We start from the raw sequence: 26,227 nt of genomic DNA on the forward strand, positions 1-26,227 counted from the left end.
ATGACTGTGAACAAGAAAAATGAAAATGAAAACGAAAACGAAAATGAAAACGAAAATGAAATAAAAGAGAAGAGAAAATAAAATAAAATGAAAATCAAAGTTTACATTTTAATTTGAATTGTGTCAGTATTATTGCGTGAACATTAATAAAACCTTTGTAAAAAATGTTTTTACAATTTATTTTTCACATTTGCCTTTTCATTTTCAAATTGGCAGTCTTGCCTCGAGATTTTAGTGAAAATGAAATGTCAAATCACCAATTGCATTTTCTTTTTCAATTTGACAGGGACAACGCATTGTCAGTGTAAAAATGAAAATGAAAATAAAATAATTTCATTTTGTTTTTCATTTTGGCACATATTGTGCACGCAGTTGTGTATAATGAAATTGCTAATCTGGTTTTCATTTTCATCGTTTAATTTATTTATTTAAATTTCTCATAATTTTGATCATACTTTGTTCTATTTAATAACTGTTCTGTGTATGTAAATTCATTTTAGGACTCTGTGAGACAACAAGTTCTTCAAAGACTACTTTGAAGAGTGACTTATGCACTGGAACACCCACCGCTGGACATTGAATATTTGCAATTTGTTTGTCATCAAGAAATGCCATTAATTACTGCCATGTCAGCAAACATTGGAATTTCACAGGACTTAGTCAGAGGTTTAATGAACTTGGATTCTCTTATTCAGCAGCACAAAGAAGCCCAGCAGGTGGCAACTGTAGTGGAGATTGAAAGACCAGATGGATGTGGACGTCCAAAAAGCATATATCAGAGGAGAGATTTATTTACTTTCTGAAGCTTGGAATACCTCAGGAAAGCATCAGTAAAATTTTAGGTGTCTCTCGTACAACTCTCTATCGCCGGATGAGAGAATGTAACTTGTCAGTTTCATCCCTCTACAGTATTTGTACAGATGAAGAGCTTGATTCCTTGGTGTCTCAAGTCAAGAGTACTATGCCAAACATAGGGTACAGGGTTGTCAGAGGAGCCCTCATTGCCAAAGGACATCGAGTGCAGTGGGACAGAATATATGCATCCATGCGTCGTATTGATGGTCTCGGTGTTCTTTCACGAATGTCCCAGCTTGGTTGTGTTGCCCGATGAACTTATTCTGTTCCATATCCCAAGTATCTTTATCATATAGATACAAACCATAATCTCATAAGGTAATGCCAACTTTAACTGTAGAACACATGTTTATGTGTAAAATGTGTTGCTTTGGCTGCATTTTATTTTCATATGGTATTGTAGTTGTTTTCTAACTTGCCCTGATATTTTCACCTTTGATTTAGATACAACATGGTTATCTTTGGGGGTGTAGATGGATATTCAAGAAAGGTAAGACATCTAAACCTTAGAACTGTAGTCTAAATATGCGTTATATAATTTGTGCTGGAAACCAGTCACTGTACACCGTCAGGAAAAATGATACAAAAGCTGTCACAGGAACGGTACCCTTTCAAAAAGTACTAATGGTATATATTAGGTGCAGATGTTTACCTCTAAGGTACTAATGTGCACCCTTTAGGTGCAAATGTGTACTTAAAGGGTACCGCTTTTGTGCCTTTTTTCTGACAGTGTACAATCTTTTTTTTTTCATTTTTCAGATCATGTACTTGCGCATAACAGACAACAATCGCTCAGAAACAATGCTTGGATTTTTCAAAGAGGCAGTTGAAGAGTTTGGTTATCCCCTGAGGTAAGGTTTTATATAATCAACAAGTTTCACAGACACTAAATATTTACTTTACAGTTTTGCTTCTTCAAATAGTAGTGCTTTTGATACTTATAAAAAAACACAAATAATAATATAAAGAGCTTGAGGAATGTCACTATTGTCACTTGCAGAATATATCAGCAGGAATGTTAAAAATACACCAGTTTAATTCTTAATTTGATTATGGTATTAGATATGTTATCTAATCTGTTTAGCTATCTGATCTGGAATTTTGAAATCAACATAATTTTTATTTTTTAGAGTACGAGGAGATCATGGCGGAGAAAATGTAGGTGTGGCGCGGCTGATGTTTTCAACGCGAGGAACAGAGAATGCAAGCTTCATTGCTGGCAAAAGTGTGCACAATCAGCGGTAAATGTACCACACCCCTACTCACCATATAGCTCTGAGACACTAGTCAATAATGTTTACAGACCATGTGAATTAATTTTATGCTGTTTACCAGGATTGAGCGCCTTTGGCGGGATGTTCGGATGTGTGTCACTGGACTGTATTATGACATTCTACATCGGCTTGAGGACTGTGGATATCTTGAAATAAGCAACTTCACCCACCTCTTTTGCTGTCATTATGTTTTTTTACCGCGCATACAAGCCAGCCTCAATGCTTTCAGGGATGCTTGGGATAACCATTCCATGAGGACAGAGAACAACCTGACCCCAAATCAGCTGTGGGAAGTTGGGCAGTATCAGAATCCAATAAGTGACCCTGAGGTAATTTACTTCACCCTTAAATGCATTACTGTATATTTCTGGTTGTTCCGTTTTCTGTAGATAGGGACACCCTACAATTGTCACTGTGGTAGATATACTGTATGTTAAAGGTGGAGTCTAAAAATGACCAAAATCACATTCATTTTTTTTGTTATAGATACATTTTCAAAACTCTGCTGCAGCTGAACAAGAACGTGGAGATGTTGAAGCTGATCACTTTGGGGTCAATGTGCCTGCAATTCAAATGTTGCAATTGACAAATGAGCAAATTGAGCACCTGGTATCACAGATAGACCCACTACAGGAGTCTGGTTTATTTGGAGTAGACATATACCTTCAAACTCTCACATTTGTACAGAATTTGGTTGAAGGTTAGCTTGAACAGTATGTATGACATTGTATTTTACTTAATTTGAACAACATTGCAATGTGTTTATTTAGTATTAACTGCATCTAAAAACAGGACAGTAACAGATCTTTTCAGTATGTGGATTCAGGTTAGTGACCTTTAAAATAGATTTTAAGAAATTTTTAACATGCAAACTGTGCAATTAAAGTAAATGATTTTGGAACATCAAGAAATTTGAATGTTATTTCTTCAAAGTCAAAACTAACTCCGAGTAGAACATCATCAGAATCATATTCTGAAAGTGTTAAACCAATCCAAATCCAGTAGATGCTGTGTTTGCACAAGCTTGCAAAGTAGAAGAAAACTCATCCATTGTTAGTATGTCAGCAGGAAGCATTAGCGTCCGGCTGCACGTGGAGGCCTTGAAGAATTTTCCCTTACACACTTTAACATGCAGACTGTTAGATGGAACCTCCCATCCTGTCCAAAATGACATGAGCTTCTGCAGCTGGTCTGAGGTGGCTGTATAGATAAATAATTACAAAGTATATATAAACATATCTTTAAAACTTCGCACAGTATGGTTTGATACACCAAGTTACAAAATTATGAATAGTATTAATAACAGCATTTAATTAAAAAAAAGTGTACTGCCGTTTTACTTTCCTGAATATATTCCAGAAGAAAAGTAATTTGACGAGTGACAATTTCAGGGTGCAAACTTTCGTCGTCATCATCATCAGAATCAGCAACAGGCCAAGCAATGTTCTGAAGAATGACCTACAAATAAAATGTAACAAACTCAAACACTGTACAAGAGATAGAACTTGTGTCTAATCAGGTAAAGGATATACCTCTGGACCATACTGAACTTCACACGCCTTTGGGAAGACAACTTTAATTGCATCTTCTCGTGCCGTGATCAATGACCAAACATTGGTTTCTTTGATTCCACGCCTCGGCTGCTTTATTTGACATTTAGTCCTATACAAAACCTAAGGAAAAAGAACACAAACTAATTTAAGCAAGTCCATTTACTATCTTTACACATACAGTATCTAGGATTTACTAAATCTGACTGAGGAACAGCAGTGTTTCTAACGTCAATGAACAGTCCAAAAGACAATAAAACAAAAAATAAAAATAGTATCAATAAAAGATTAAGACACTCACAGCGTGTTGCAGCAACCTATTAAACAGCCATTTCCGGTGGTGTTCAGAAAACCCAGGAAGGTCCCATGACACAGCAAGTCTGGTTACTTCCTCCTTTTCCTCTTCTGAAAGGTTATGGTTACCTTGCAACTAATGAAAACATTTAACTTGATGACTTTCCAAAATCATGCAAGCACAATGCTTTATTTTAATTACCATCAAAAACCTCAACATAAGATAATTATTCTGTATATTATAACTGTATAGGTTCACATGCTACACAGGGAAATAATAATATAGTTTAATAATTAGTATTTTTTATAGTTTAAACTATATATGTACTGTGTAGTATGTACTGTGTAATTTGAGATGTTTCTTAAATATAAATAGTCTTGACAGTAATGTTTTGCACCTACCAGTTGGATGGTATGCCTTTGTTCCAAATCTGGACAATCCTCTAATTTAATCTCTGCAGTCTCGATGGGACCACCCATCAACACGTGAACTACTCAACTCAACTCAACTCAACTTTGTGCAGTGTTGGCTTGCTCACCGGGAGACTGCATTTATTTATTTATTTATTTATTTATTTATTCATTTATTTATTAGATATTATTTATTATAATGATCTTGCTTGGCCTATAAACACCATGCACTGTGCTGTGTTTTACCTTTCTGTGTTTTTCTTATTTGCTCCTGTAAAGCTGCTTTGGAACAATGCACATTGTGAAAAGCGCTATATAAATAAAATTGAATTGAATTGAATTGAACTTTATTTATATAGCGCTTTTACAATTTTCATTGTTACAAAGCAGCTGTACATGAGACACATTGACTACAAGCAAAACAATCAAAGTTTTACCTGCAAAAACAAGAAAAGGTTGAAAACACAGAAGACAGACACACCCACACACAAAACACTCCACACACACAACACGCACACGCACACGCACCAACACACACAGACACAGAGACACACACACACACGTACGTACACAGACAAGTACGCACACACACACACGCTCAGTGAGAGCACACATTTAGGATAAAGGAGAGAGAAGCACAGGTCAAATATAACAGATAATAAATTCCTATATGCAATATTAATTAAGTAAAACTTTAAGATTCTAAAGCAGCCCCCCCGGTCAGGCAGATAGTGCAAAAACAGTATGCAAACGGTGGCGAGGAACCCAAAACTCTAATCGAGAAAAAAAACCTCAGGAGAACCCAGGCCCAACCAGGGGATTCCAGTTCCCCTCTGGCAAAAGCTGCTGCCTCTGCACAAGCTCCAGAGAGCTTGCACAACAAGGCTAAATAAAATAAATAAACTTAATAATAAAATAAATTATAGTTTAAGATTATCATTAATAATCTAATAGCATTTGAAATTTTGTGGTGAAGACATGTCAAGAGACCGCGTCCTTCTTTATCCAGCTCTATCATCTCAGCTCTTGTCAGGTCCCCACTTCCCATTCTCCGCTCTACCATCAGGTCAGGCCATGAACTGCATCCTGCTCGCTGTGGTAACCTTGGAACAATGAGACAAGACTGGCTGAGAGTAGAGTACTGTTCTGTACTCTTTGATGCAACAAGTACATCAGTTGTGTTTTTGGTTCCGGTTGATCTAACTAATGCAGCCTAAACCCTCTAAAGATTTCTATTATGGAAGAGTAGTGTATGCAAGATTAAAAAGATGCGTCTTTAGTCTAGATTTAAACTGACAGAGTGTGTCTGCCTCCCGGACAGTGCAGGGAAGACTATTCCAACTACGGCTGGACTAATTCCAGGAAGCAAAGGGCCACCATGAAGAAATGAGTGGCCTATCATGCGCCCAGCAACCACAAATAAGTCACTATCAATCAGAGTTTGACTGCAACACGGAACAAGGTGATCCTGTTCACCCTCAAACAGGAGTGTTACATCTGCTATGCCTGAAAAAGAATGTAAATGTGTTAAAGAAATGCTTTATCCTTTTTCCATAAATTAAGACAGTAAAGTTTAAAACATTCCCAATAACAGCATGAATACCAAAATTCAGAGAAAAGCCTGTCCTCAGCTTCTCAACAGGCATACTCAGGAGATGTCTATTGACCCCATCACCAATGGCTGCATCTCCTGTAAAATATGTTTTAAATTAATTTCAATAGAGATACATTATTAAAGATGGTATGAAAAAACATTGCAACATATGTAAAACAGAAAAACAACAGAGAAATGTTTGGATTACAAAATCTATAAATCTGCGAATATACCTTGTAATATGCCAGCCTGATCTCACACATAAAACGTACATATTTACACGTAAATTAAAACTGCCCTATACGTATGCGATTTTACGTATTTAGAGTGTCTTTTGCGTATTATTTAGACGTAATTGTAGGATCGATACGTATCTAAATTTACGTAAGAGCAACTTAAAATACGTACAGATCCGAACGTGTTCTGACCAGTCAGTCATCCAGGAACAAGATATTTGCTTTTGAAGCCACTTTTAAATGCTTATATTAATTTAATTAATAAAAAAAACTCTTTAGCACTTTAGCACATATTTACTACTTGCTATAAAGCCTTATGAAATGTGAACTATGAATGTTGTGATTCCTTTATTTAAAACAATGAATAATCTGACGAATGGACCGCGTTCCCGACCGGACTTATTTCAGGGTTACACAACAGTATCAGAGTAGCTGCGGTGTTGACGTCTTTTCCCCTGGTGAGGAAATGTGTTTACATTTGTTAATTTATATTCCTGATGTTTTATGAAATATATTCGTAAGTAGTTAGTAGTTGTTGCTTTTTGTAAGAATAACAGCTGTTTTTTGGCTATTAATTTAAAAAGTGCATGGACTGAAGTGATGCTGTTAATTGGGTTTTAGCATCTGATAGTCATTACACATCAATGATTAGCGTTTAAAATGATCTAACGTTACAGTAGTCTAAATTCACAATTATTTGATGTTTGTTGTGTTTTAATGTCCTCAGATCACACTTTATCTCACTATGGCGGATAACATTAAAGAATTAAACGAAGTTATCCGAAAAGGGCGCGCTGTTGCTGCAACCCTCGAAGATATTCATGACCGCACTCAATTGGATGCTTTCGTTAAAAAAGGCCACACTGCAAAACTGGACGTGGGTCAAATCGTCAAAGAAGGACAAACTATTATTGAAATCCTTGACTATGAGAGTTCAAGAAATCATCTGAATCATGTTCTAAAAGAATCCATAGAGCTGCTTGGAAAGGCAAACCAAAATGGTCCAAAGGTCAGTCTTTTTTGAAAATCCAAACTTTTAGGCAATCGGTACCCAGCTAGCACAGGTACGTCTGCTAACGATCTGGAGATCTGGAAAACATTGTGTAAAAACATCTGCCAAACATATTGGAAAGAGCAGATTTACATCCATTCTAAACCATAAACATCTTACAGATGTCTTCTAGTAGATGTCTATATGACATCTGACAGCAGATGTCTTCCAGACCTATTGAGATGAGCAAACTGTCTTGCAGATGTAAATTCAGACATCAAATAGACATATGGCAGATGTTCGTGTGCTATCAGGGTATATAACATTTGGCAGAAAAAATATGATAATTATGAAAGATTGGTGGAACAATGGATATCCTATATTAGTACATTATATTGTTATTAATTTAAGATTACGACAGTTGTAATCATTAATGTTGATGTGGAAAACAAGTGTCAAGTTTTTGTAACAGAAAATGTAGAGTCTTTATGATGCACAGATATAGACGTTTCATGAGACGCACGCGCATTGCCACGGTTATGCGCCTAACCCAAAGTTAACTTACTGTGTTTGCTTATTGGTCTCTCTTGGGCCACAAAAGCCGTTTGTTTATGTTGTTGTTGGCGGCACTGAAACTGTCTATAGCAGTGTTTCCCAACCCTGGTCCTCGGGGCACACCTTCCAGAATGTTTTAGTTCTCTCCCTATATGAAACACCTGATTGATGAGTTGATTCAGGTGTTTTATATAGGGAGAGATCTAAAACATTCTGGAAGGTGTGCCCCGAGGACCAGGGTTGGGAAACACTGGTCTGTAGTGTACTGTTTGAAATTAACAGGCGAAGAAAAGAAGGATCCAGTCCAACGGTAGAGTCAGATGTAAATTGAGAAAGAAGTCATGTCCACAACAAGCAAAGCCTTCTACTTCACACGGTAAGGTTTTGTTGACCTAAAGGAAAATAATGTATTGTGTTGGAAAGCATTACTTTTGAAATAACAAAGATGTTTTGATGCACTTTTACATGCATTAATCAGATTCAAGACTCAAATCAAGGGCATGTCCAGAGCCAACAGAACGTCGTCAAGACCAGGGTCCAGTTCATGGTTAGTTATAACTTATTAGGTTATTACTTTTGAACATTTTTTAGTTTTGTTTATCTGCTTATTTTTGGCATGTATTAACCATATATTTTTCATGATGTGCTACATTAAGATAAAGTAGCCCTTATGATTAGAGTATATGATACTGCTATGGAAATAGTGCCCACAAATGCTTTGCTTTAATGTTACAATTATTTTTCAAATTTGAACAACGGCACTTGACATCACAACAAAAAGCAATTCTTTATAGTAAGATTTCTTAAAGAACAGCACTGCATCATTAGACAGGGGACTGTTTTGCATAATTGTTTTTTCTGGGGTGTGACAGATTCTCTTCTACATGAGTTGCAAGAGCTTCTGTCAGCTGTTAGTTGTAACCTCCGTTCTGAGGGAACCCCACATTCAGCATCAATGCATTGGGGCACACGGACAGCAGCTTCACCAGAGAGATGGGGGGAGGCCAGACCCTCTTTAATCAACAACAGGCTTGCAACAGAGCAGATCGAGGGACAGCTGTGTTTGGAGTGTAAGGCAAAGGTGGCAGTGGTCAAGTGCAAAGACTGTTTGCCTAAGCAGTATACCTGCATCAACTGTGACTGTGCTATACACCGCACACAAGTATTCCACAACAGGAGCACCATGATGTCAGGGTTCCACAAGGCTGTACCTCCCACCACAGTGGTGAAGCAGGACTCTGATGGGCAATACTTTCACCATCATGAAGGTACAGTTTTATTTTAGCAATAATAGTAATTATATTCATAGTAGTCCTCATAAATGTCTTAGGATCTCTTAAGATAAACCTCTTTATTAATTGTATTTATTGAACTAATTTTTATTGGTTTTCATTTTCATTGTAGATCAAATATTACCTATGGCACTACCAAATTCAATATGCAGTTGTGGGGAAGAAAAGTACAGTGTTGGAAAAGCGAGGTCCATTACTGTAATCAACATGAAGGGTGAGTGTTCAGCACATACATGTCCTTTAACTTATGCATGTTTATTATTAGAAATTTATCACATGTATGTATTGTACTTTTTAAAAGCTGTTGTGCTATTTACCAATATTTTTTTTACTTTATTAAGCTCCTCCACATGTATGACAGTGGCCATTTTGTATATTTCTGTTGGTTGATATTAAACCAGTCTGTTGATTTGCTTCACTAGCACATTTCTGAGGCTATAGTATATATAATATCTGCGCCTGGTTTGTATCAATTGTTTAGAATGTCTGTGTCTACAGTGGTTCTCAACTCTGGCCTGCGAGATCCATTTTTCTGCCGAGTTTAGCCCCCTGCGGATCTGCGCAGACTGCTTGGCGTATAACATAAAAATACTGCGAGAGTGATTCAAATGCATACGCCGGCAGATCTGTGCAGCGCTGTGCAACAAACGTGTCTGTTGCTGAAGACACTGATTAGCTTGTTCAGGTGTGTTTTATCAGAGTTGGGGCTAAACTCGGCAGGAAAATGGATCTCACGGGCCATAGTTGAGAACCACTGCTCTAGAGAAAACAAGACCTTGGCTAAATGAGAATCTGTGTTGAGTCTTTTTGCATTTAAATGTGTCTGTACACTGCCTGCTTTAAATTCTGTTTAAAGTTGCAATGCTGCATATAAACTTAAAAACTAAATTATACCTGTTCTAACCATGGTCATCGTGGTTACTCTAATAATAATATCATACAACACAAACACATCTGCACTGGACAGTTCAAGGTTTGTAGTTAATTGTAGTTAATTTAACTACTGTAAAAGTAGGACACTAACAACAATTAGCTTCGTTAAAGTAGGACAGTAAGCAGTTTTTAAAAGTGTGTGTGTGTAAATTTTTAGGAATCATTTGTGTTCTATCATTATACTTTGGTATTAAATTTCATTTACTAACAATTAATTTATAGGTCGCTATGAACTGTCATTGCCCCATCTTCACTGTGAGAAATGCAGAGAAACATGGGTACCAGGTGTGTTAGAAATGCAGAAGAGTGGCTACTGGCCTGCAACCATGAACTTTTGCACCATTTATGATGAGGAAGTCTTCATGTCCTTCAAAGACTTGAAAATGGCTGCTCCAGGACTGTCGCGTTTAGCATTCATAAGAATGCTTGACATGAAGACAGTGCACTACGGCAGAGTGAGTACCTTTCTCATATACTGGTCAGCCATTGCATTAAGCATAAAACAACCCGCATTAACCAGCCTGCCTATTATTTTTTTGGCTCCAACCTAATGCGTGGACAATTATTATTGTCCCTGTGACATATTGCTTTATTGTTTCCTAAATTCCTAAAGTCGCTTGGATAAAAGCATCTGCTAAATGACTAAATGTAAATGTAACAGTGTTGTTAAATGGGATTTGTGATATTTTGGTTGAACAATAAGAGCCATGTTAATAATATTCTAACTGTTTAATATTAGGGGGATATATTTAACTTATGGAGTATGGTAGATGTGGAAAAGACTTACAATGAACAAACCTAGTATTTAGTAACATTTCTGTGTATCTTTAACTAGAATGGCACCTTATGTGGTGATACATTTTTGAAGAGCTTTTTCGAGTGGTCCATCTGCCTTTATGAGGTTGACAAGATCTGCGGTGACCAACATTTCATGTGCCCAGCTTGTACCCCTCTAATGCTGGCAGTTGCTGTGGATGGCAACCGAAAACTTCATCGCTTTAAAAAGGCGGGGAAGTAAGTGGTTTGTTGTTGTTGTTATTGTGATTATTGGTTGACTTTTACTTTTTGTATGGTAATAACATCTTTATACTGTAATGACTTGGTGTTTTATTTTAGTAATAAAAGGACTTTGGAGCAGAATGTTTTATACTTTGAGGACTGTTTTGTTCTTTTTCTATTAATGCCACAACAGCTCTTTAAATTACCCTGAAATTGTTCTTAGATTTGTGTTTATTGTCATTAAGACATTTAATTTAAAAAAACGAATTATGTTTTATTAGTTCAGAGGACTCTGGCTACTTCGAAGGGTTGTTTCTTTGCAAAGATGATGATGTTTCCTCTTTTGTTCAATATATACGCAGAAAAGTGCAACACGTAAGTTTACTCAGATTGCTTGCAAGACGACATTATAATTCATGATTTGTTTGAGAAAAGTTTTATACAGTGATTTTACATACTGTGTACACAGTTCATAAATCAGGCCTATTTGTTTTTCTCTCTAACCCTTTTTTATCATGTATTTCATGTAGGTTGGGGGCAAGGGTGTTTGTGGATCTGCGGAGTTCACAGCCTCTAAAGAGTTTTCCAGAAAGACCAGCAGTAAATTGGATGAGGAGGGAATTGAAGTCGGTGTCTGTAGGCATGGTGTTCTTTTGAGGGCACTCAATATGTTCAGAGGAGAGATCTATGCATATCCTTTGTACCTACAGAAAGAGCTCTGGACAGAAAATGCAACTTTCTTTTGTGCTGACATCATGTGCAAATACTGGCCATACTTGAAAAAAGTTTGCCAGGCCTGCCCGGAACTGAGACATCTTCTGAACATGAAACCATTCCTTTCAGTTATGCACGCAAAAGTTCATGGTGTAAAATGTGAGGTATGTCAGGCCAATGTGTTCATATTGCATATTTATATTATACAGTCTATTCAGATAAAACCTGCATAAATTAAACTTTTTCTCATTTATTAGATCAAATGGAGTGGAAGTTTTCAAAAGGGTGCTGCATATACCATGGGGGAAGAAGTAGAACAAGCTAATAGCTTTTTATCAAGAATTGGTATAAGCACTAAGTTTATGTCCAAAGCAGGTTAGTATGTTTATATGTAATGTTGGCTTCAAAAACTTTTCTACATTTGTAAGTATGACCTACCAAAAGTAATTTGAAACTAGTGTATCTATTTGTTTTGATTGACAGGACGAACAGATTTGCTGACATTGCAGTGTATGGGGTGGAACAAAATGAAGACTCAAAATATGTGCCAAACTATTTGCACAAGATACCAAAAGGCAATCTTTATTTATATTCATCTTTATTATTTGTGGTAAATGTTGAAGCATCAGTCTTTTGAAGGTGTTTGGATTAGGATTAGTTTTAATCATTTGATTTTCAGGCATTTCTCACAGAATGTCATCTCATCAACATTTAAGTCAACGACACATTATAGAATTGTTAAACTAAGGCATTAGACGTATGGGCCTTTCAGTCGGGACACGGCAGTTGTGTCTAGTTTTTTTTCAATAGGAAACATGCAGAAAGCAGTACAACATGGGCGGTTTCACAGGTGGAGCGCCGGTGGTCCACACGCGGTGCTTGTGCACCCAAAATCCTGCCCCTTCCGTGAGCTCGGGTCTTTATAGCAGGCGCCACTGAAGATAAAAATATGTCCACTACATGCTGCACAAATTGCTTCCACTACATGAGAAAAGCGCATACCGTGTGAAACGCCCAGTATGGTTCCCCTAAACGGATGATCAAACTTCCTAAAAAATTCATATAGTCTTACAATGAATGTTCAGACCCAGTGTTTGTTTTTTACAATCCAACTGTCAACTCTCACTCAAACGTACATTCCATAAGTCTCTCTCACAAACAAACACAAATGCAGACAGACAAACGTATGCAACAAATGCAAAAACACACAAACGCAGAGACACACAAACACACACGTTTATATCTATTGAACTGTCTGCCTGTCTATTTAACTATCTGTCTGTCAGCCTCACTGTCTGTCTGTCTGGACATGAACATTCAATGTGATTGTATTTCAAGACATGAAAAATTATAATTGGTTTTGTGGCATTAGCTTAAACACATTATGATTTGCCTATACTTTTGTCTTCCATGAAGATGAGATGACATTTTGTGACCAGTTAATTCAGGAAACCAACTAATCATATACTTTTGCCATTGTAACTACCTGTATCACTGGTTTATTGGTTTGTATGTTTCAGACCCAGCAGAATCTAAAAAAAGAGACCGAAAGCCTACAAGACATGAAAAAAGAACTGTGTGTAGAAGATGGTGTACTGCATCAGTGGGTCACAGATGTACAGGAGTGGGCCCACACTAGTATGTAACAACTATATGTCATTCTGTTTACTTTTGCAAAATACTGTCACTGCAGTGTGCTGTGACTGACCAAGCAACTTTTTGAATTGATTGAACATTTTGAGACTTTTACAGCAACTGTAGGAGACAGTGATGCTGCAATTCAGCCAATAAGGAACACAATCGAAGAATTATCTTTGTGCATTAAACAACGGCAGCATCGTCTTTACAGACACACTGGTATGTTAAATATTTAGGATAGAACTACTTATTCATTGTCTTCATCGTTATTATTATCATTATGACTACTACTTCTAAAATTGTTGTCAATAACAAAGTAATTAAAATGCCCAATGTCAATTCATTATGTTTTAGCCACAAACAAAGGACGCAATAAAATAAGAAGAAAAATTAATGAGGAGAGAAAAAAGCTGGCTTCTTCCATTGATGCCCTTGTTGACCCCTCCTTTAAGATAGTGTCCATTGAAGAGGTCCTTCAAAATGACTTGGTTTTCCCCTGGCAGCTAACAGAGCAAGGTTAGTGTTGCATAACATTGGTATTCACATTGAAGTATTTAGCCACTATGTCTTTATCTTATTTACATGTTTTATCTGTATTATGTAGATGATGTCAACCTCTTGACAAAGAAGAAAGTCTTTGACAAGGTAATGCTGATTCAACGATTAGAGGAAGAACAGACTGTCCTTGTTCAAGAGGCAAAGCAGCACTGGCTTTTTCTAAGAAGTCAGGAACACAAACTGAACAGTTTGCTTGATACCATCATTTCAGGTGGTAAGTATTCATATATTACATGAGCTAAGAGCTCACCAGGACATTGTGAAAACAAGTTATCAGGCAATAGACACCATAACCGAACATTTTACTGTTGAAGAATGCGAATATCCTAGCTGGGCAGAACCTTCGGTAGCCCTTTACTCAAGCAGTACCGATCTGAGCTCTGATGAAGACGATACATTTCTGCTGTAGTTATCTATTACTCCCCTTGTCTTCTCACTATTTTTATTTTCATTTAGTCTTTGCCTCTGTGTTTGCATGTGTGCTTGTCTTTTTATACCATGGGAGATGAACCGATTAACTTTGAGGGATCGATTAAAATGTTCCTTTGGGTTTATTTCTGATGAGTTTTACAGACATGTATCCTGTGGGGGTTTTACAGACATACTACAGTATCTTGCTGGGATTTGGAGCTGTAAGGATAGTTTTGAGGAATGTTTCTATTTTGTGTGCAACAGAAGATTATTTGTGTGCGTGTGTGTGTGTACCCTTAATGAGTATTTATATATAAAGAGTTTATTTCCAAAATGAGATGACTCGGTTTAAATTTTTTCGAAATTGTTCTTTTTATTGTGCATTCCAATTAATATCAATCAAACTGCAGTTGGTTTGTTTTGATTTAAGCCATAATAACAAAAAATAGAGCTAACTTACACAATAAAAAGTGAAAGTGACATATTTGTCAGGTATGGTGACTCATACCAGAAATGTGACCTCTGCATTTAACCCATCCAGAGAGTAGTGAACACATACACAGCAAGTCGTGAACACACGTACACTCAACTTTATTTATATAGCGCTTTTTACAATTTTCATTGTTACAAAGCAGCTGTACATTAGACATATTGACTATAAGCAAAACAATTTAAGTTATACCTGTAAAAACAAGAAAAAGGTGAAAACACAGAAGACAGACATACCCACATACAGACGCTCCACACACACAATATGCACACGTACTAACACACACAAACAGACACACACACACGGACGCGCACACACACACACACACACACACACACACACACACGCACAGTGAAAGCACACATTTAAGGTAAAGGAGAGAGAAACACAGGTCAAATATTAAACAGACTATAAATACCTATATGCAATATTAAGTAAAACTTTAAAATGCTAAAAAAAAGCCCTAACCCTAACCCCCCCCCGGCAAGGCAAATAGTGCAAAACAGTATGCAAACGGTGGAGAGGAACCCAAAACTGCAATCAAGAAAAAAACCTCAGGAGAACCCAGGCCCAGACAGGGTACACATGGAGCAGTGGGCAGCTATCACTGCAGCGCCCAGGGAGCAAGTGGGGTTAAGGTGCCTAGCTCAAGAGCACCTCAGTCGTTACCCACCGGCCCTGAGAATCCAACCGGCAAATATTACATACAAGTCTCCTGGTCTACATTGTTGTTCCTTTGTTACATGACGAATATTAATGAATGTATGACAAATAAGGATTGTTTTTCTTAATAGGCAAATACTTACAGTGTATGAATGGATCATTATTACAGTGATTATGTTTCTAGCATGTTATATGTCTGGTTACTGTACTTTTAACCCTAAAAGATGAAGTGTGTAGCTTTTCATTTCTTAAACAAGCATGTAGGAAGACCTATGATGGCCATATTCCAGGATGATTTATCAGGCTCAAATGGTGAAAAACAAATGCTTGGGAGGGAGCACAAAGAATTATTTTCACACATGAATGAACACCTCTGACTTCTGACCGCCTCAGTGAAAGTCTTTGTGATGTAATGGAGGAGGCTTTACAGAGTGCTCACCTCTGGAATTGTCATTGTCAATACAAAGATTGATTCAGCTTGATAAAAATAAATGTGAAAGTGACATGTAAAGGCCAATTATGGTAGCACATGTCCTCTGCATTTAACCCATCCAAATAGTGCACATACATTAGGAGTAGTGAGCACACACCTGTGGGCAGCCATAAAGGTTATGATGTTATTTCCATCAAGTGCAACTCTTTTTTGGACCCAGAGACTCTAAATTACACTGACTTTATAAAGATTTACCAGATCTTTGTATAAGGTACGTTTTTTTAAAAGACATATTGTAGATGTGTGCTATAGGTATATAGGTTTACCCAGACACAAGGATTGTTGGATGTGTTGGAACAGACATGTTCATTGACATAAATACTTGGACTAAAGATCAGGAAAGGTTACAGCCCTTTGCAGGTGAATTGCATGCTGTTGTTTGTATGATTTGTTTACAATTTTGACATTACATTATGTCTGCATTCAATGATATAGAGTACAACAGTTTTTGTCTAATTACCACAAAATATATATCTTTTAACTATGCGAAGTACACAAAATAATTTACTCATTGTATCACTACAAAAAGACCATGCTATTAATGTTATTTAGTATTCACAATTTATGATACCTTTAAAAAATAATAGCAACTATTGAATGTAATATTGTAAATATAAAAAATATCTGTGAAAGGTATATCAAATAATTCCAGAACTTTTAACTATTGTTGTAATCATTTCATGTGTCAGTAATACCCCATCTGTGTATGATAACATACGCTACTTAATTTCAACCAGCACAGTTCTATGATAAATGTGCATTAGGGTTGTGGGTAGAGATGAGGCGAGGACTCATATGCAGAGTGTGTAATGATCTTTATTTAACAATGACAAAACCTTGGCAAAATCCTCGCCAATGAGTGAAAACACAGTCCTCTCAAGCACTGATTTTGTTTTACAGAAATTGACACTTCAGGCAAACAGGCATGAAGGGCCGGCAAAAACCTCACAGGTCAGGACTCCTGCAGAACCAAAAACATGGAGAAAAGACAACAAACAGAGAACAGAAAACAAAAGTAGAAACAAAGAAATGAGGAGGGTAAAGAATTAAACAGCCCATGGGACAAATAACTAATAATACAAGGGGGAACGGTCAAGTGCACGTGGCAGACAGCAATACAGTTCAATCATGTTTTCAAATGTCTGTACAGAAGTACAATAAAACTATATCAAATCCTTAATGATTTATTGCAGTGAGCTTCACTTCAATTTATTCATCTGAATGAAAACGTTCATAAGGCTCCCATGTGTCCTTCCACTTAACTCCACTGAAAAACAATATAAATTTGAGATTATTTTAAAATTTTCATTTAAAAAAAGATGCAAAACAAAATTTAAGTAGCAGAATTTTAGAAGACAATGAGAATAAAGACTACACAAACTGTAACTGTAATAATATTTATGTTCTTTACAGCTTAACTAAATATTTTTGCATGTAAAGCCCTGTGAAATTTATATATAAAGTACATACCAGCCAGAGCAAGGCTGCCAGCCTTGTCTCTTTTTTCCCCTGAAAATAAGCAAATTATTTATTTTCCACATTTTAATTACATATTTATTTTTTAGATTCCAAAGCTGTTGATCCTGCCCAGATATTCAAACCAAATTTCAAACTCAATGTTACTTACATTTTTTGCTATTCTCGTTCCCATGGTTTTTACAAAGGGAAAGTGTTCTTTGTGTTAATGCACTGGGCAGTCTAATAGGAAAGAGCACAAACATAATCACATAACTATTTGAAAAGGACTGAGCTTCAAATATACACAATGCCAGATGCATGCATGTCTGTCTGTATGTATGTATGGATACAAAATTAAAGGCATACAGATGAAGCAGCAAAATGATGGAAATAAATCTCTCCCCTGCTAAAAACAAGATCAGCAGATTCTGTAGCCATCTTTAAGAACTGTCTGAAAACACATCTCTTCCATCAACACCTGACTGATCAGCTCTGACTTCTATCTCTTTTCTACTTTCAAAAAAAAAACAAAAAAAACCTAGCTCTATGTGTGGTAGGCTATATGAGACAAATTTTCTTTTTTGCACTTATGCTTTTTGTTGTCCTTATGTTGTTCCAATTGCTTCCATTCTTTCCCTCATCTGTAAGTGGCTTTGGATAGAAGCGTCTGCTAAATGACTAAATGTAAATGTAAAAAATCCAGCATTCCTGTTCACCAGAATATGGCATGTTTTGCATGCTGGGACTAACATGGGATGATGGCTGCTGATACGAGCATAAATTTGTCTTTTGAATGCTAGTACAATGCCAGCAAGACCACAATATAAATTCATTTGAAAAGACCATGATGACTGACAGTTATAAGTTAAAACTACATGTTTTTCATTTTGCAAACCACATTCTTTTTGCCTGATGTGTGTACAGATCCTTTGAAACATGCACTTATACAACTCATCTGACCCTGTTTTTACTTCACTTTAACAGAGGAAGTAAAAAAAATCTGTTAACATGAATATGTTAAATATTGTAATAATCAGTCAAAAACGACATTCAGGGAATTACCTTTAATCTTGTAGCGAAATTTGTTTGATTTTGAGACAGGCAGATGATGGACACTGGCTGCTGAAGCAGAGGCTTGAACAGCAGCACTGGAGTTTTCTGGACCCAAAGAGATTGTAAATTGACAAATTAAATAGACAGAAACATGCTAAATGCATGGACGGTTAAACAGGCAGACACACACACACACACACCACACACACACACACACACACACACACACACACACACACACACACACACACACACACACAACACACACACAACAAACAAACACAAACACACCACACACACACACACACACAACACCACCACACACACACACACACACACACAACACCACCACACACACACACAACACCACCACGACACACACACAGACACGCACCACGCACACACACACGCACGCACACGCACCACGCACACACACACACACACACACACACACACACACACACACACACACACACACACACACACACACACACACACACACACACACACACACACACACACACACACACACACACACACACACACGACAGACAGAGCCGATGGTAGTATGGAGTCAGTGTACAGTGTTACCGTTAAATGATTTGAGACAGGCAGATGATGGACACTGGCTGCTGAAGCAGAGGCTTGAACAGCAGCACTGGAGTTTTCTGGACCCAAAGAGATTGTAAATTGACAAATTAAATAGACAGAAACATGCTAAATGCATGGACGGTTAAACAGGCAGACACACAGACAGACAGACACACAGACACACAGTCAACACACACACAACACTGCACACACACACACACACACGCAGCACACACGCAGACACACACACACACACACGCACACGCACGCACACACACGCAGACAGACAGATGGTAGTATGAGTCAGTGTACAGTGTTACCGTTAAATGATTTTGAGACAGGAAGATGATGGACACTGGCTGCTGAAGCAGAGGCTTGAACAGCAGCACTGGAGTTTTCTGGACCCAAAGAGATTGTAAATTGACAATTAAATAGACAGAAACATGCTAAATCATGGACGGTTAAACAGGCAGACACACAGACAGACAGACACACAGTCAGACACACACACACACACACACGCAAGCACCGCACGCACGCACACACAGACAGACACACACACACACACACACACGCAGACAGACAGACAGACACACACAACACGCAGACAGACAGATGGTAGTATGAGTCAGTGTACAGTGTACCGTTAAATGATTTTGAGACAGGCAGATGATGGACACTGGCTGCTGAAGCAGAGGCTTGAACAGCAGCACTGGAGTTTCTGGACCCAAAGAGATTGTAAATTGACAAATTAAATAGACAGAAACAATGCTAAATGCATGGACGGTTAAACAGGCAGACACACAGACAGACAGACAGACGGTACAATGAGTCGTATTGATTTTGAGATACTTAATTCATTAGATGCTTGTGTATATTTGGCATAGTTAGAAACATATGTATAATCTATTTATCTATACGAATAACAGGTAATTACCTCGAGAGATCTCCAGGATCTTCTTTTTTATCGGTGGCTGGCAGATTTGAGAGGGTTCTTGTGAGAGATCCACTGGAGTAAGGGTTAAAGTAACAACATCCTCTCCATCAGTGCTGGTACTAGGAGCATCCCCCTCTTCTTCATTGCTGACACCACGATCTTCCTCGCTGGGCGACATGCTCTGATTACTCTCAAATTCATTGTCCCGGCCAGAATATTTCACTGTAAAATAAGCAGAGCAGGAGCTGTCAGATCAACAGCTGGGCAAATGTCTATTACTACAGTAAAACAAGCCTGATATTCACATGATCTGAAAGGCTGCACTGTAAGAAAGGAGCAATTGCTCCAAATCTACACCACACCTACAGCTAATTCCATTATCGCACATCGACTGGCTGTCATTGAATGTGTTTGACAAAGGTATGGTAAAAACTGCAACATGAAAAATCTTTATCAGTACAGTTACCTTTTAGAAGTGTTGAAAAAATATTCTTTATTGTTTTTATGGACAACTTCTCCTCTGGGGATGAAAAGTAAGTATCTGTGATTACATCAGTTGTGAAAGATCCTGACACATTCCTCTTCCCCAAGAGCAGAAGAGGATATCTTCCTAATGCGTGAATTTTGTGCATCTGTAATTAAAAGGGGAAAACACATTAGTCACACATTAATAGGAACATGCTGAATGTAAAATATTACTTGTAATAAAATTAATAAGCTAGTGTAAATCTTTTTTTTCAAGAAGCAATTAAGCAGAATATAAAGTTGTTTTGGTTTCATCTTCCACTTGCCTATAAATCTTGTAGGAAAGTATCACTGATAAGTTCATAAAACATTTGTTTAGACAACACAAGACACTTGATCAATCCCCTGAGCCAGACGCAGCAACTCTGTGTTTGTATAACCAGTAGAATATGGGAAAATATTTTTGAAAACAGTGGTTACTTCACATTTCATATTTACATGAGAACACGCGCGCACGCACGCACGCACGCACACACACACACACTTAATAAAGGCCAACTTTAACATTTGAATGTATTTAATATACTGACTTACCAGAACATTCGCAGAATTTACAAGTTTACAGAAATTGTTTGCATCTTTCATATTTTTGACCCATCGCTCATTTATTTTTTGTTTTGCAACTTTTATGGCTTTTTTCATTTCTTGCTTTTGTCCACAGTATTTACAGGTTTTGGAAGCCACAGAAATGTGGACACTGCATGAACAACATTTTTTGAATGTACCCAGGCATCCTGTGATAAACAAAAAACACACATGAAGATACATGTAGAAAGTCATTCGATGCAATGTTATATTGCTATGCTTCTACACAACAGCATAGACCAATGCACTTTCATGCTGGTTAACGCTGCTGGCGTGGTGCTGCATTTTGGAACATGTCATAAATTTGTTATAAACAGGTCCAAGTTGGTCCAAACTGTGTCATGAGCTGATAAAAGCTGGTACAATTAGGAAATTAGTTGATCTAAACTAATCCAAGCCTGGAAGATTAACACTTCGATTTAAACCAGTGTCAACCATGTTCCAAAATACAGCTGTTTTTCCGCAGTTAGTGTGCTTTTAAGGTTAGTATGTACTGGTGGATTAAATATAACCCATTTTTACAGTACAATACAATACAATATACTTAAATGTCCCCTGGGGTAAATTTGTATTGGGCTTATTAGTGAATGCTGCATTTCCAAATCACACAATATGTAAGTAAATAAATACACGGAAGGTAAATAAATCAATAAATTAATCAGTCACATAAACTCGCTTTAACAATCTAGACATGGGAACAGAACACGTTTAATTTGAGTGTCATGAATAACAACAGGACTGTGGGCACTGACTGCTCTGGGGTCAAAAACTATCTCTTCCGTTTTCCTTACATTTAGAATCAATTTGTTGGCATCACACCACTGTACAAAGTTCTTTATCTCAGAATGATAGCAAGATGGGTCACTGTACAGTACATGTAACGTTACTTAGTATACAAGTATCCCGTCTGACTTAATCCGAGCTCATAAATCATCTTATTAATAAAGAAAAAAGACCGGGTTAGATAGTGTTTAGTAATGCATCATGATGATTTGGTGTTCGGAAAACATTAGCACATCTATGCCACAAGAAACACACGTTAATACATCATTACAGATCTTTACAGTTAAATGAGAAACAACATATCAAGTGAGAACCATTACTGATCAACTAGTATAAAAATACTAAATGTACAGTTTACTTTGAATACAATATCAGGTATTAACTAATATAAATAAGAAAAACACAGTTCCTACCTGTACCGCTATTTTTTTTAGCACGCAATGCGCGGGAGATTACGCAAAACGCGAAACACCGGAAGAGGTCCAAGCAAAGCGAAAAAACTTTTTGCATACCTGATAACACAGCATTTTCAAAAATACAACCCAAAAATATTATATATAATATTTTAAATTTCATGCTTTATTTCAAATATTCTTACCACATTTTATTTCATTTTGTATTTAATACCCGCTCTCTGAAATACTTAACTGGTCAGTCTCGACATAGTGTATAACACTGTGTACTAACAATAACTTATGTTATAGTGTACTAACAATATAACATAATACAATATAATATAATAAACAAAAAATGCACATATAGGCTAATATTACAGGTATTGAATTCATTTTTTTATTTTATATATGCAGTAATAACGACACACACGTGTTTGTTCAGTATATTTTCACACCGAATACCCTTTAAATACAACTACTGTTTATTGTCTTGTGTCTTAACATCTTGCACCCAGTAAATGTAAAACTGTTCGTAAATTTACAGGGATTTGCAGCATTTCAACTCATGCAGTGTGTTGCACTTTAGTCCAAAAACGATATGGTTCACAATGAATGATAATGTCAGAGTCTGAAATTAATTCTTATGCTGCCAACTATGGATCTGTGTCACTAATAGTATTTATCCAAATAATGTTTGGCGTTAGCATAGTTTTCCCGTAAGAGAACACTATTTTTCAGTCCGCATATAATTCCCTTTTATCAAGATATTAACGTTCTCACAAACAAAACATTGACAAGGCGGCTACCAAAACTTGCAGAGAGCGATCCCAGATATTGTCTTACAGGGAGATGGAACTGGGGAAAGCGTAACGGATAACATAGATCACTTAAAACATATGTGAACATGTTGAACATTAATGGGCAGGCAATCGATTCCTTTAATGAATAGCTCTGTCCTCACAAAAGCGGTTTATTCAGTGTAGTGAAGCTTTTTTATTATTAAAATCTATTTAAAAACAACAGCTGGTCTCCTTTCCTGCGTTTGCTAAAGCAGTAGCGTTAGCATTAGCCGTTTTTGGCTAAAAGTTGCAGACTTTCCATCTAGTGGGTTTGGCAATCCTGTAGTGAAGCTTTTCTTTCATTAAAATCAATTTAAAAACAACAGCTGGTCTCCTTTCCTGTAGCATTAGCCGTTTTTGCCTAAAAATGTCAGACTTTCAATGTAGTGGCTTGTGGCTTTGGCAATCTATCATATCATAACCTACAGGATAGCGGATTCGTCCCAGCATGCAAAGCGGCGTGACGTCGCTTCACGTTCTTTATACGTAAGCATTTATACGTTATTAATGTGAAAATACGTCAGTCTCTAACGTTTCTGAAGCCTTTATACGTGTATATTATACTTAGATGCATCTATTTATACGTCAAGTGCATACGTTTGCTAAAGAATTTTTTTACGTACAAATAGATACGTATTCTTATGAGATCACGTTGAATATGCACTTTAGTGGAGCAGCCCAGTTGACTCCCTTTGCCTTATAGAAAGATAATATGGCTCTGTCTTGGTCTTCAGGGCTATCTTTCAAATCTAGATAAAAACGCAGTGGCTTTTCCTTGCTCTGTTCTCTCAGCAAAGTCCTGCAGAACAGCAGAGATGCTATGCGTGGATCTAAAATCCTCATCCATTCTATCAGGAAGTACAAAAATAAATAAAATAATCAGATCAGCCATTGTCGCATGAACAAGAATAAATTAGCCCCTTAGGTTATTTATTTGTATTGGTAAGAGTAGTATAATAATTGTTGCCCTTCAAAGGTTACTTTCTTTGCCTCTTCAAAGTTAAAGGACCTCTCCAAGTATCCAGATGATTCCACTGCTGATGATGATGGTCCAGGAAGATCTTCATTCTGATAGGGACTGCCATTTGTGTCCTCCCTTGGACTATTTCTTATTTAAAAAACAAAAGTAAATCTCAGATGTTCATTTTTAAAGTTTATTGATTTAAAAACCACCTTAAAGGGTAACTCCACCCAAAAATGAAAATTCTGCCATTCATTACTCACCCTCAAGTAGTTTAACATCTGTATGACCTTTATTTCCCCCCAAAACGCAAATTAAGGTAATTTTGGAAGCTTTCTGACTCCTCAGATTGCAACGCGACCAATCTTCAAAGCGCTGAAAGTGCGTAAAGACACCGTAAAATTGTCCACGCGACTCCGGTGTTTCAATATAAATTAATATGTGACAAGGATACTTTGTGTGCAAACAAAAAAAACTAATGGTTATATTCAAAAACTTCCCGATTTGAGTGCATGTGGTCGATTACAGTGCATACGGTGTCAGAACCGCTCGACACATGCGCGTTCTAACGTAGAGCCTGGCTCTAGCGTGTGGCTCCCATGAACGCACGCTGGAAACTAACAATCAAATCAGGAAGTTTTTGAATAAAGTCATTAGTTTTTTTTGTTTGCGCACAAAAGTATCCTCGTCGCATTATATTAATTAATATTATATTAACTACTTGAGGGTGAGTAATTAATGGCAGAATTTTCATTTTTGGGTGGAGTTACCCTTTAAGTATTACTACCTGTCAATGCATAAATTAACATGGGTCTGGAGAAAATCAGTCAGTATCACTGTCTGGCAAATGGAGCAAGTCTGTAAAACAAATGTAAGCATTTAGGAAAGGTTAATGCACTCAATATGAAAACACTGATGTAACAGTCTTCAGGATAATGTGAAATTATAACTACCCCAAATGACTCTTCAGAATCTGTTACCTCAACATCAGGAGGAGTATCGTCTTCTAAAATCTCAGACTCCGATTTCTATTTCACAGGTTGCATGAATTATTTATTGAATGCTCTAAATTATATGTACAAAGGGTCGTAAATATCCAACAGAGAGACAAGACGTTAACAAAACTCTAAACCAGACCCCTGGAGCCAGGTTTTTGCTATAGTCTTTTGATGATGATAGCAAAAGAAACCAGGACAAAAGGGAGTGGGGGTTGATGGCTCTTCTTTCAATGACTCCGACCATTTGGCTTATGCTAGATTCTCTACATATTCCCCCTTTTCGGGAGATGAAGTTCGAGTGTAAAGTTCAGCTGACAATGGATAGTTGGATCATGATGGTAGGATGACTGGCGGTTCCTATTGGTCCCCAGTATCTCGACATACAGGCAGAGAATGTTCCCCAGTGGTCGGGCATTGTCTCAACTTGGGTACCTTTTCATCTTTTCCATCCTGCTTGGACATCAAGGGAGAGCAGCCCTGCACCTGTTTGCTGGTTCTTGCAACAGGTTGCTTTGGGTGTTTCCTGTCTCCACGGAGATGCACAGCAGCAGTCCTGGATGAAACAACAGGTGGGATGGCATGATTGGCTTCCATGCAAATGCCTATAGTGCTGTGTCATGGGGAGTGGCGTTGTCTAGCTAACCCCCCCCCACGTCTCCCGTAGCTGGGCAAAGTTGTGATACACAATCTTGTCACTCACATCACGTTCCTCTTGTGAAGCTTGCCGGGTGAAGCATGCTCTCTGGCCTTCACATTTTCTGCAGTGATTGCTGGGCAAAAGCAGGTGTCACACTCCGGTGTTTTTCATTGAAGTACTGGTGAGTGGTGTAGGGCGTGACAAGGATTGAGTCTCTTGGAGTTGGAGTTGTGGTGGTGCCGTCTGACCTCGGGCGGTGGTAAGAGCCGTTTTCTGCTGGTGCTCCTCCTTTCGTTCTGGTCATGTTGTCAGTGTAGACCAGTGTTAAGGCAGTGTTTGGCAAGTCCAGCTTTCAGATGGAACTCCATTCAGCAAGGGTAGATCAGGCATGTGGTGAAGCGCAGGTGCCATTTGGTGTGTACATGGCACCATCTTGAGCGCTCATTTACATGAGTGGGCAGTTCTTTTAACAGTTCACGAACCTTGTAGGTGGTGTTCTGTGTAGCCCAGGATG

General features: G+C 37.6%; 3 protein-coding genes across 6 annotated transcripts in view; all 3 read left to right on the forward strand.

Annotated features, from left to right (window-relative positions):
• Positions 1-23, forward strand: part of LOC130551257 (uncharacterized) — a 9,176-nt gene extending 9,153 nt beyond the window's left edge. Inside the window, exon 6 of the mRNA XM_057328811.1 lies at positions 16-23. Coding sequence (XP_057184794.1) covers positions 16-23 — 8 coding nt within the window. The remainder of the gene's footprint in view (positions 1-15) is intronic.
• Positions 24-504: 481 nt separating this feature from the next.
• LOC130551258 (uncharacterized) lies at positions 505-3,219 on the forward strand. 4 transcript variants are annotated; one of them, XR_008962566.1, is made up of 6 exons: positions 505-1,173; positions 1,300-1,345; positions 1,615-1,706; positions 1,997-2,096; positions 2,191-2,458; positions 2,616-3,173. XR_008962566.1 is itself a non-coding variant. In XM_057328814.1 (6 exons), the coding sequence occupies exons 2-6, from the start codon at positions 1,307-1,309 to the stop codon at positions 2,832-2,834; spliced, it is 711 nt and encodes a 236-aa protein (XP_057184797.1). In that variant the 5' UTR covers positions 505-1,173; positions 1,300-1,306; the 3' UTR covers positions 2,835-3,219. The 4 variants fall into 4 exon arrangements, 3 of the variants coding, with proteins under 3 accessions (XP_057184797.1, XP_057184798.1, XP_057184796.1); XM_057328814.1 differs by having other exon boundaries at positions 1,988-2,080; positions 2,616-3,219; XM_057328815.1 differs by having other exon boundaries at positions 1,997-2,080; positions 2,616-3,217.
• A 3,414-nt stretch (positions 3,220-6,633) lies between these two features.
• LOC130551255 (uncharacterized) lies at positions 6,634-14,303 on the forward strand. Its single transcript, XM_057328809.1, has 17 exons — positions 6,634-6,672; positions 6,942-7,223; positions 8,043-8,136; positions 8,239-8,307; positions 8,633-9,028; positions 9,165-9,266; positions 10,208-10,440; positions 10,821-10,999; positions 11,266-11,359; positions 11,515-11,862; positions 11,956-12,073; positions 12,182-12,273; positions 13,219-13,336; positions 13,451-13,555; positions 13,691-13,852; positions 13,941-14,108; positions 14,209-14,303. Exons 2-17 carry the CDS (start codon positions 6,960-6,962, stop codon positions 14,301-14,303), a joined length of 2,637 nt encoding a protein of 878 aa, XP_057184792.1. The 5' UTR covers positions 6,634-6,672; positions 6,942-6,959.
• Positions 14,304-26,227: the final 11,924 nt, after the last annotated feature.

This window comes from Triplophysa rosa, unplaced genomic scaffold (genome assembly GCF_024868665.1).
Source record: "Triplophysa rosa unplaced genomic scaffold, Trosa_1v2 scaffold83_ERROPOS274636, whole genome shotgun sequence".
Taxonomy (NCBI): Eukaryota; Metazoa; Chordata; class Actinopteri; order Cypriniformes; family Nemacheilidae; genus Triplophysa; species Triplophysa rosa.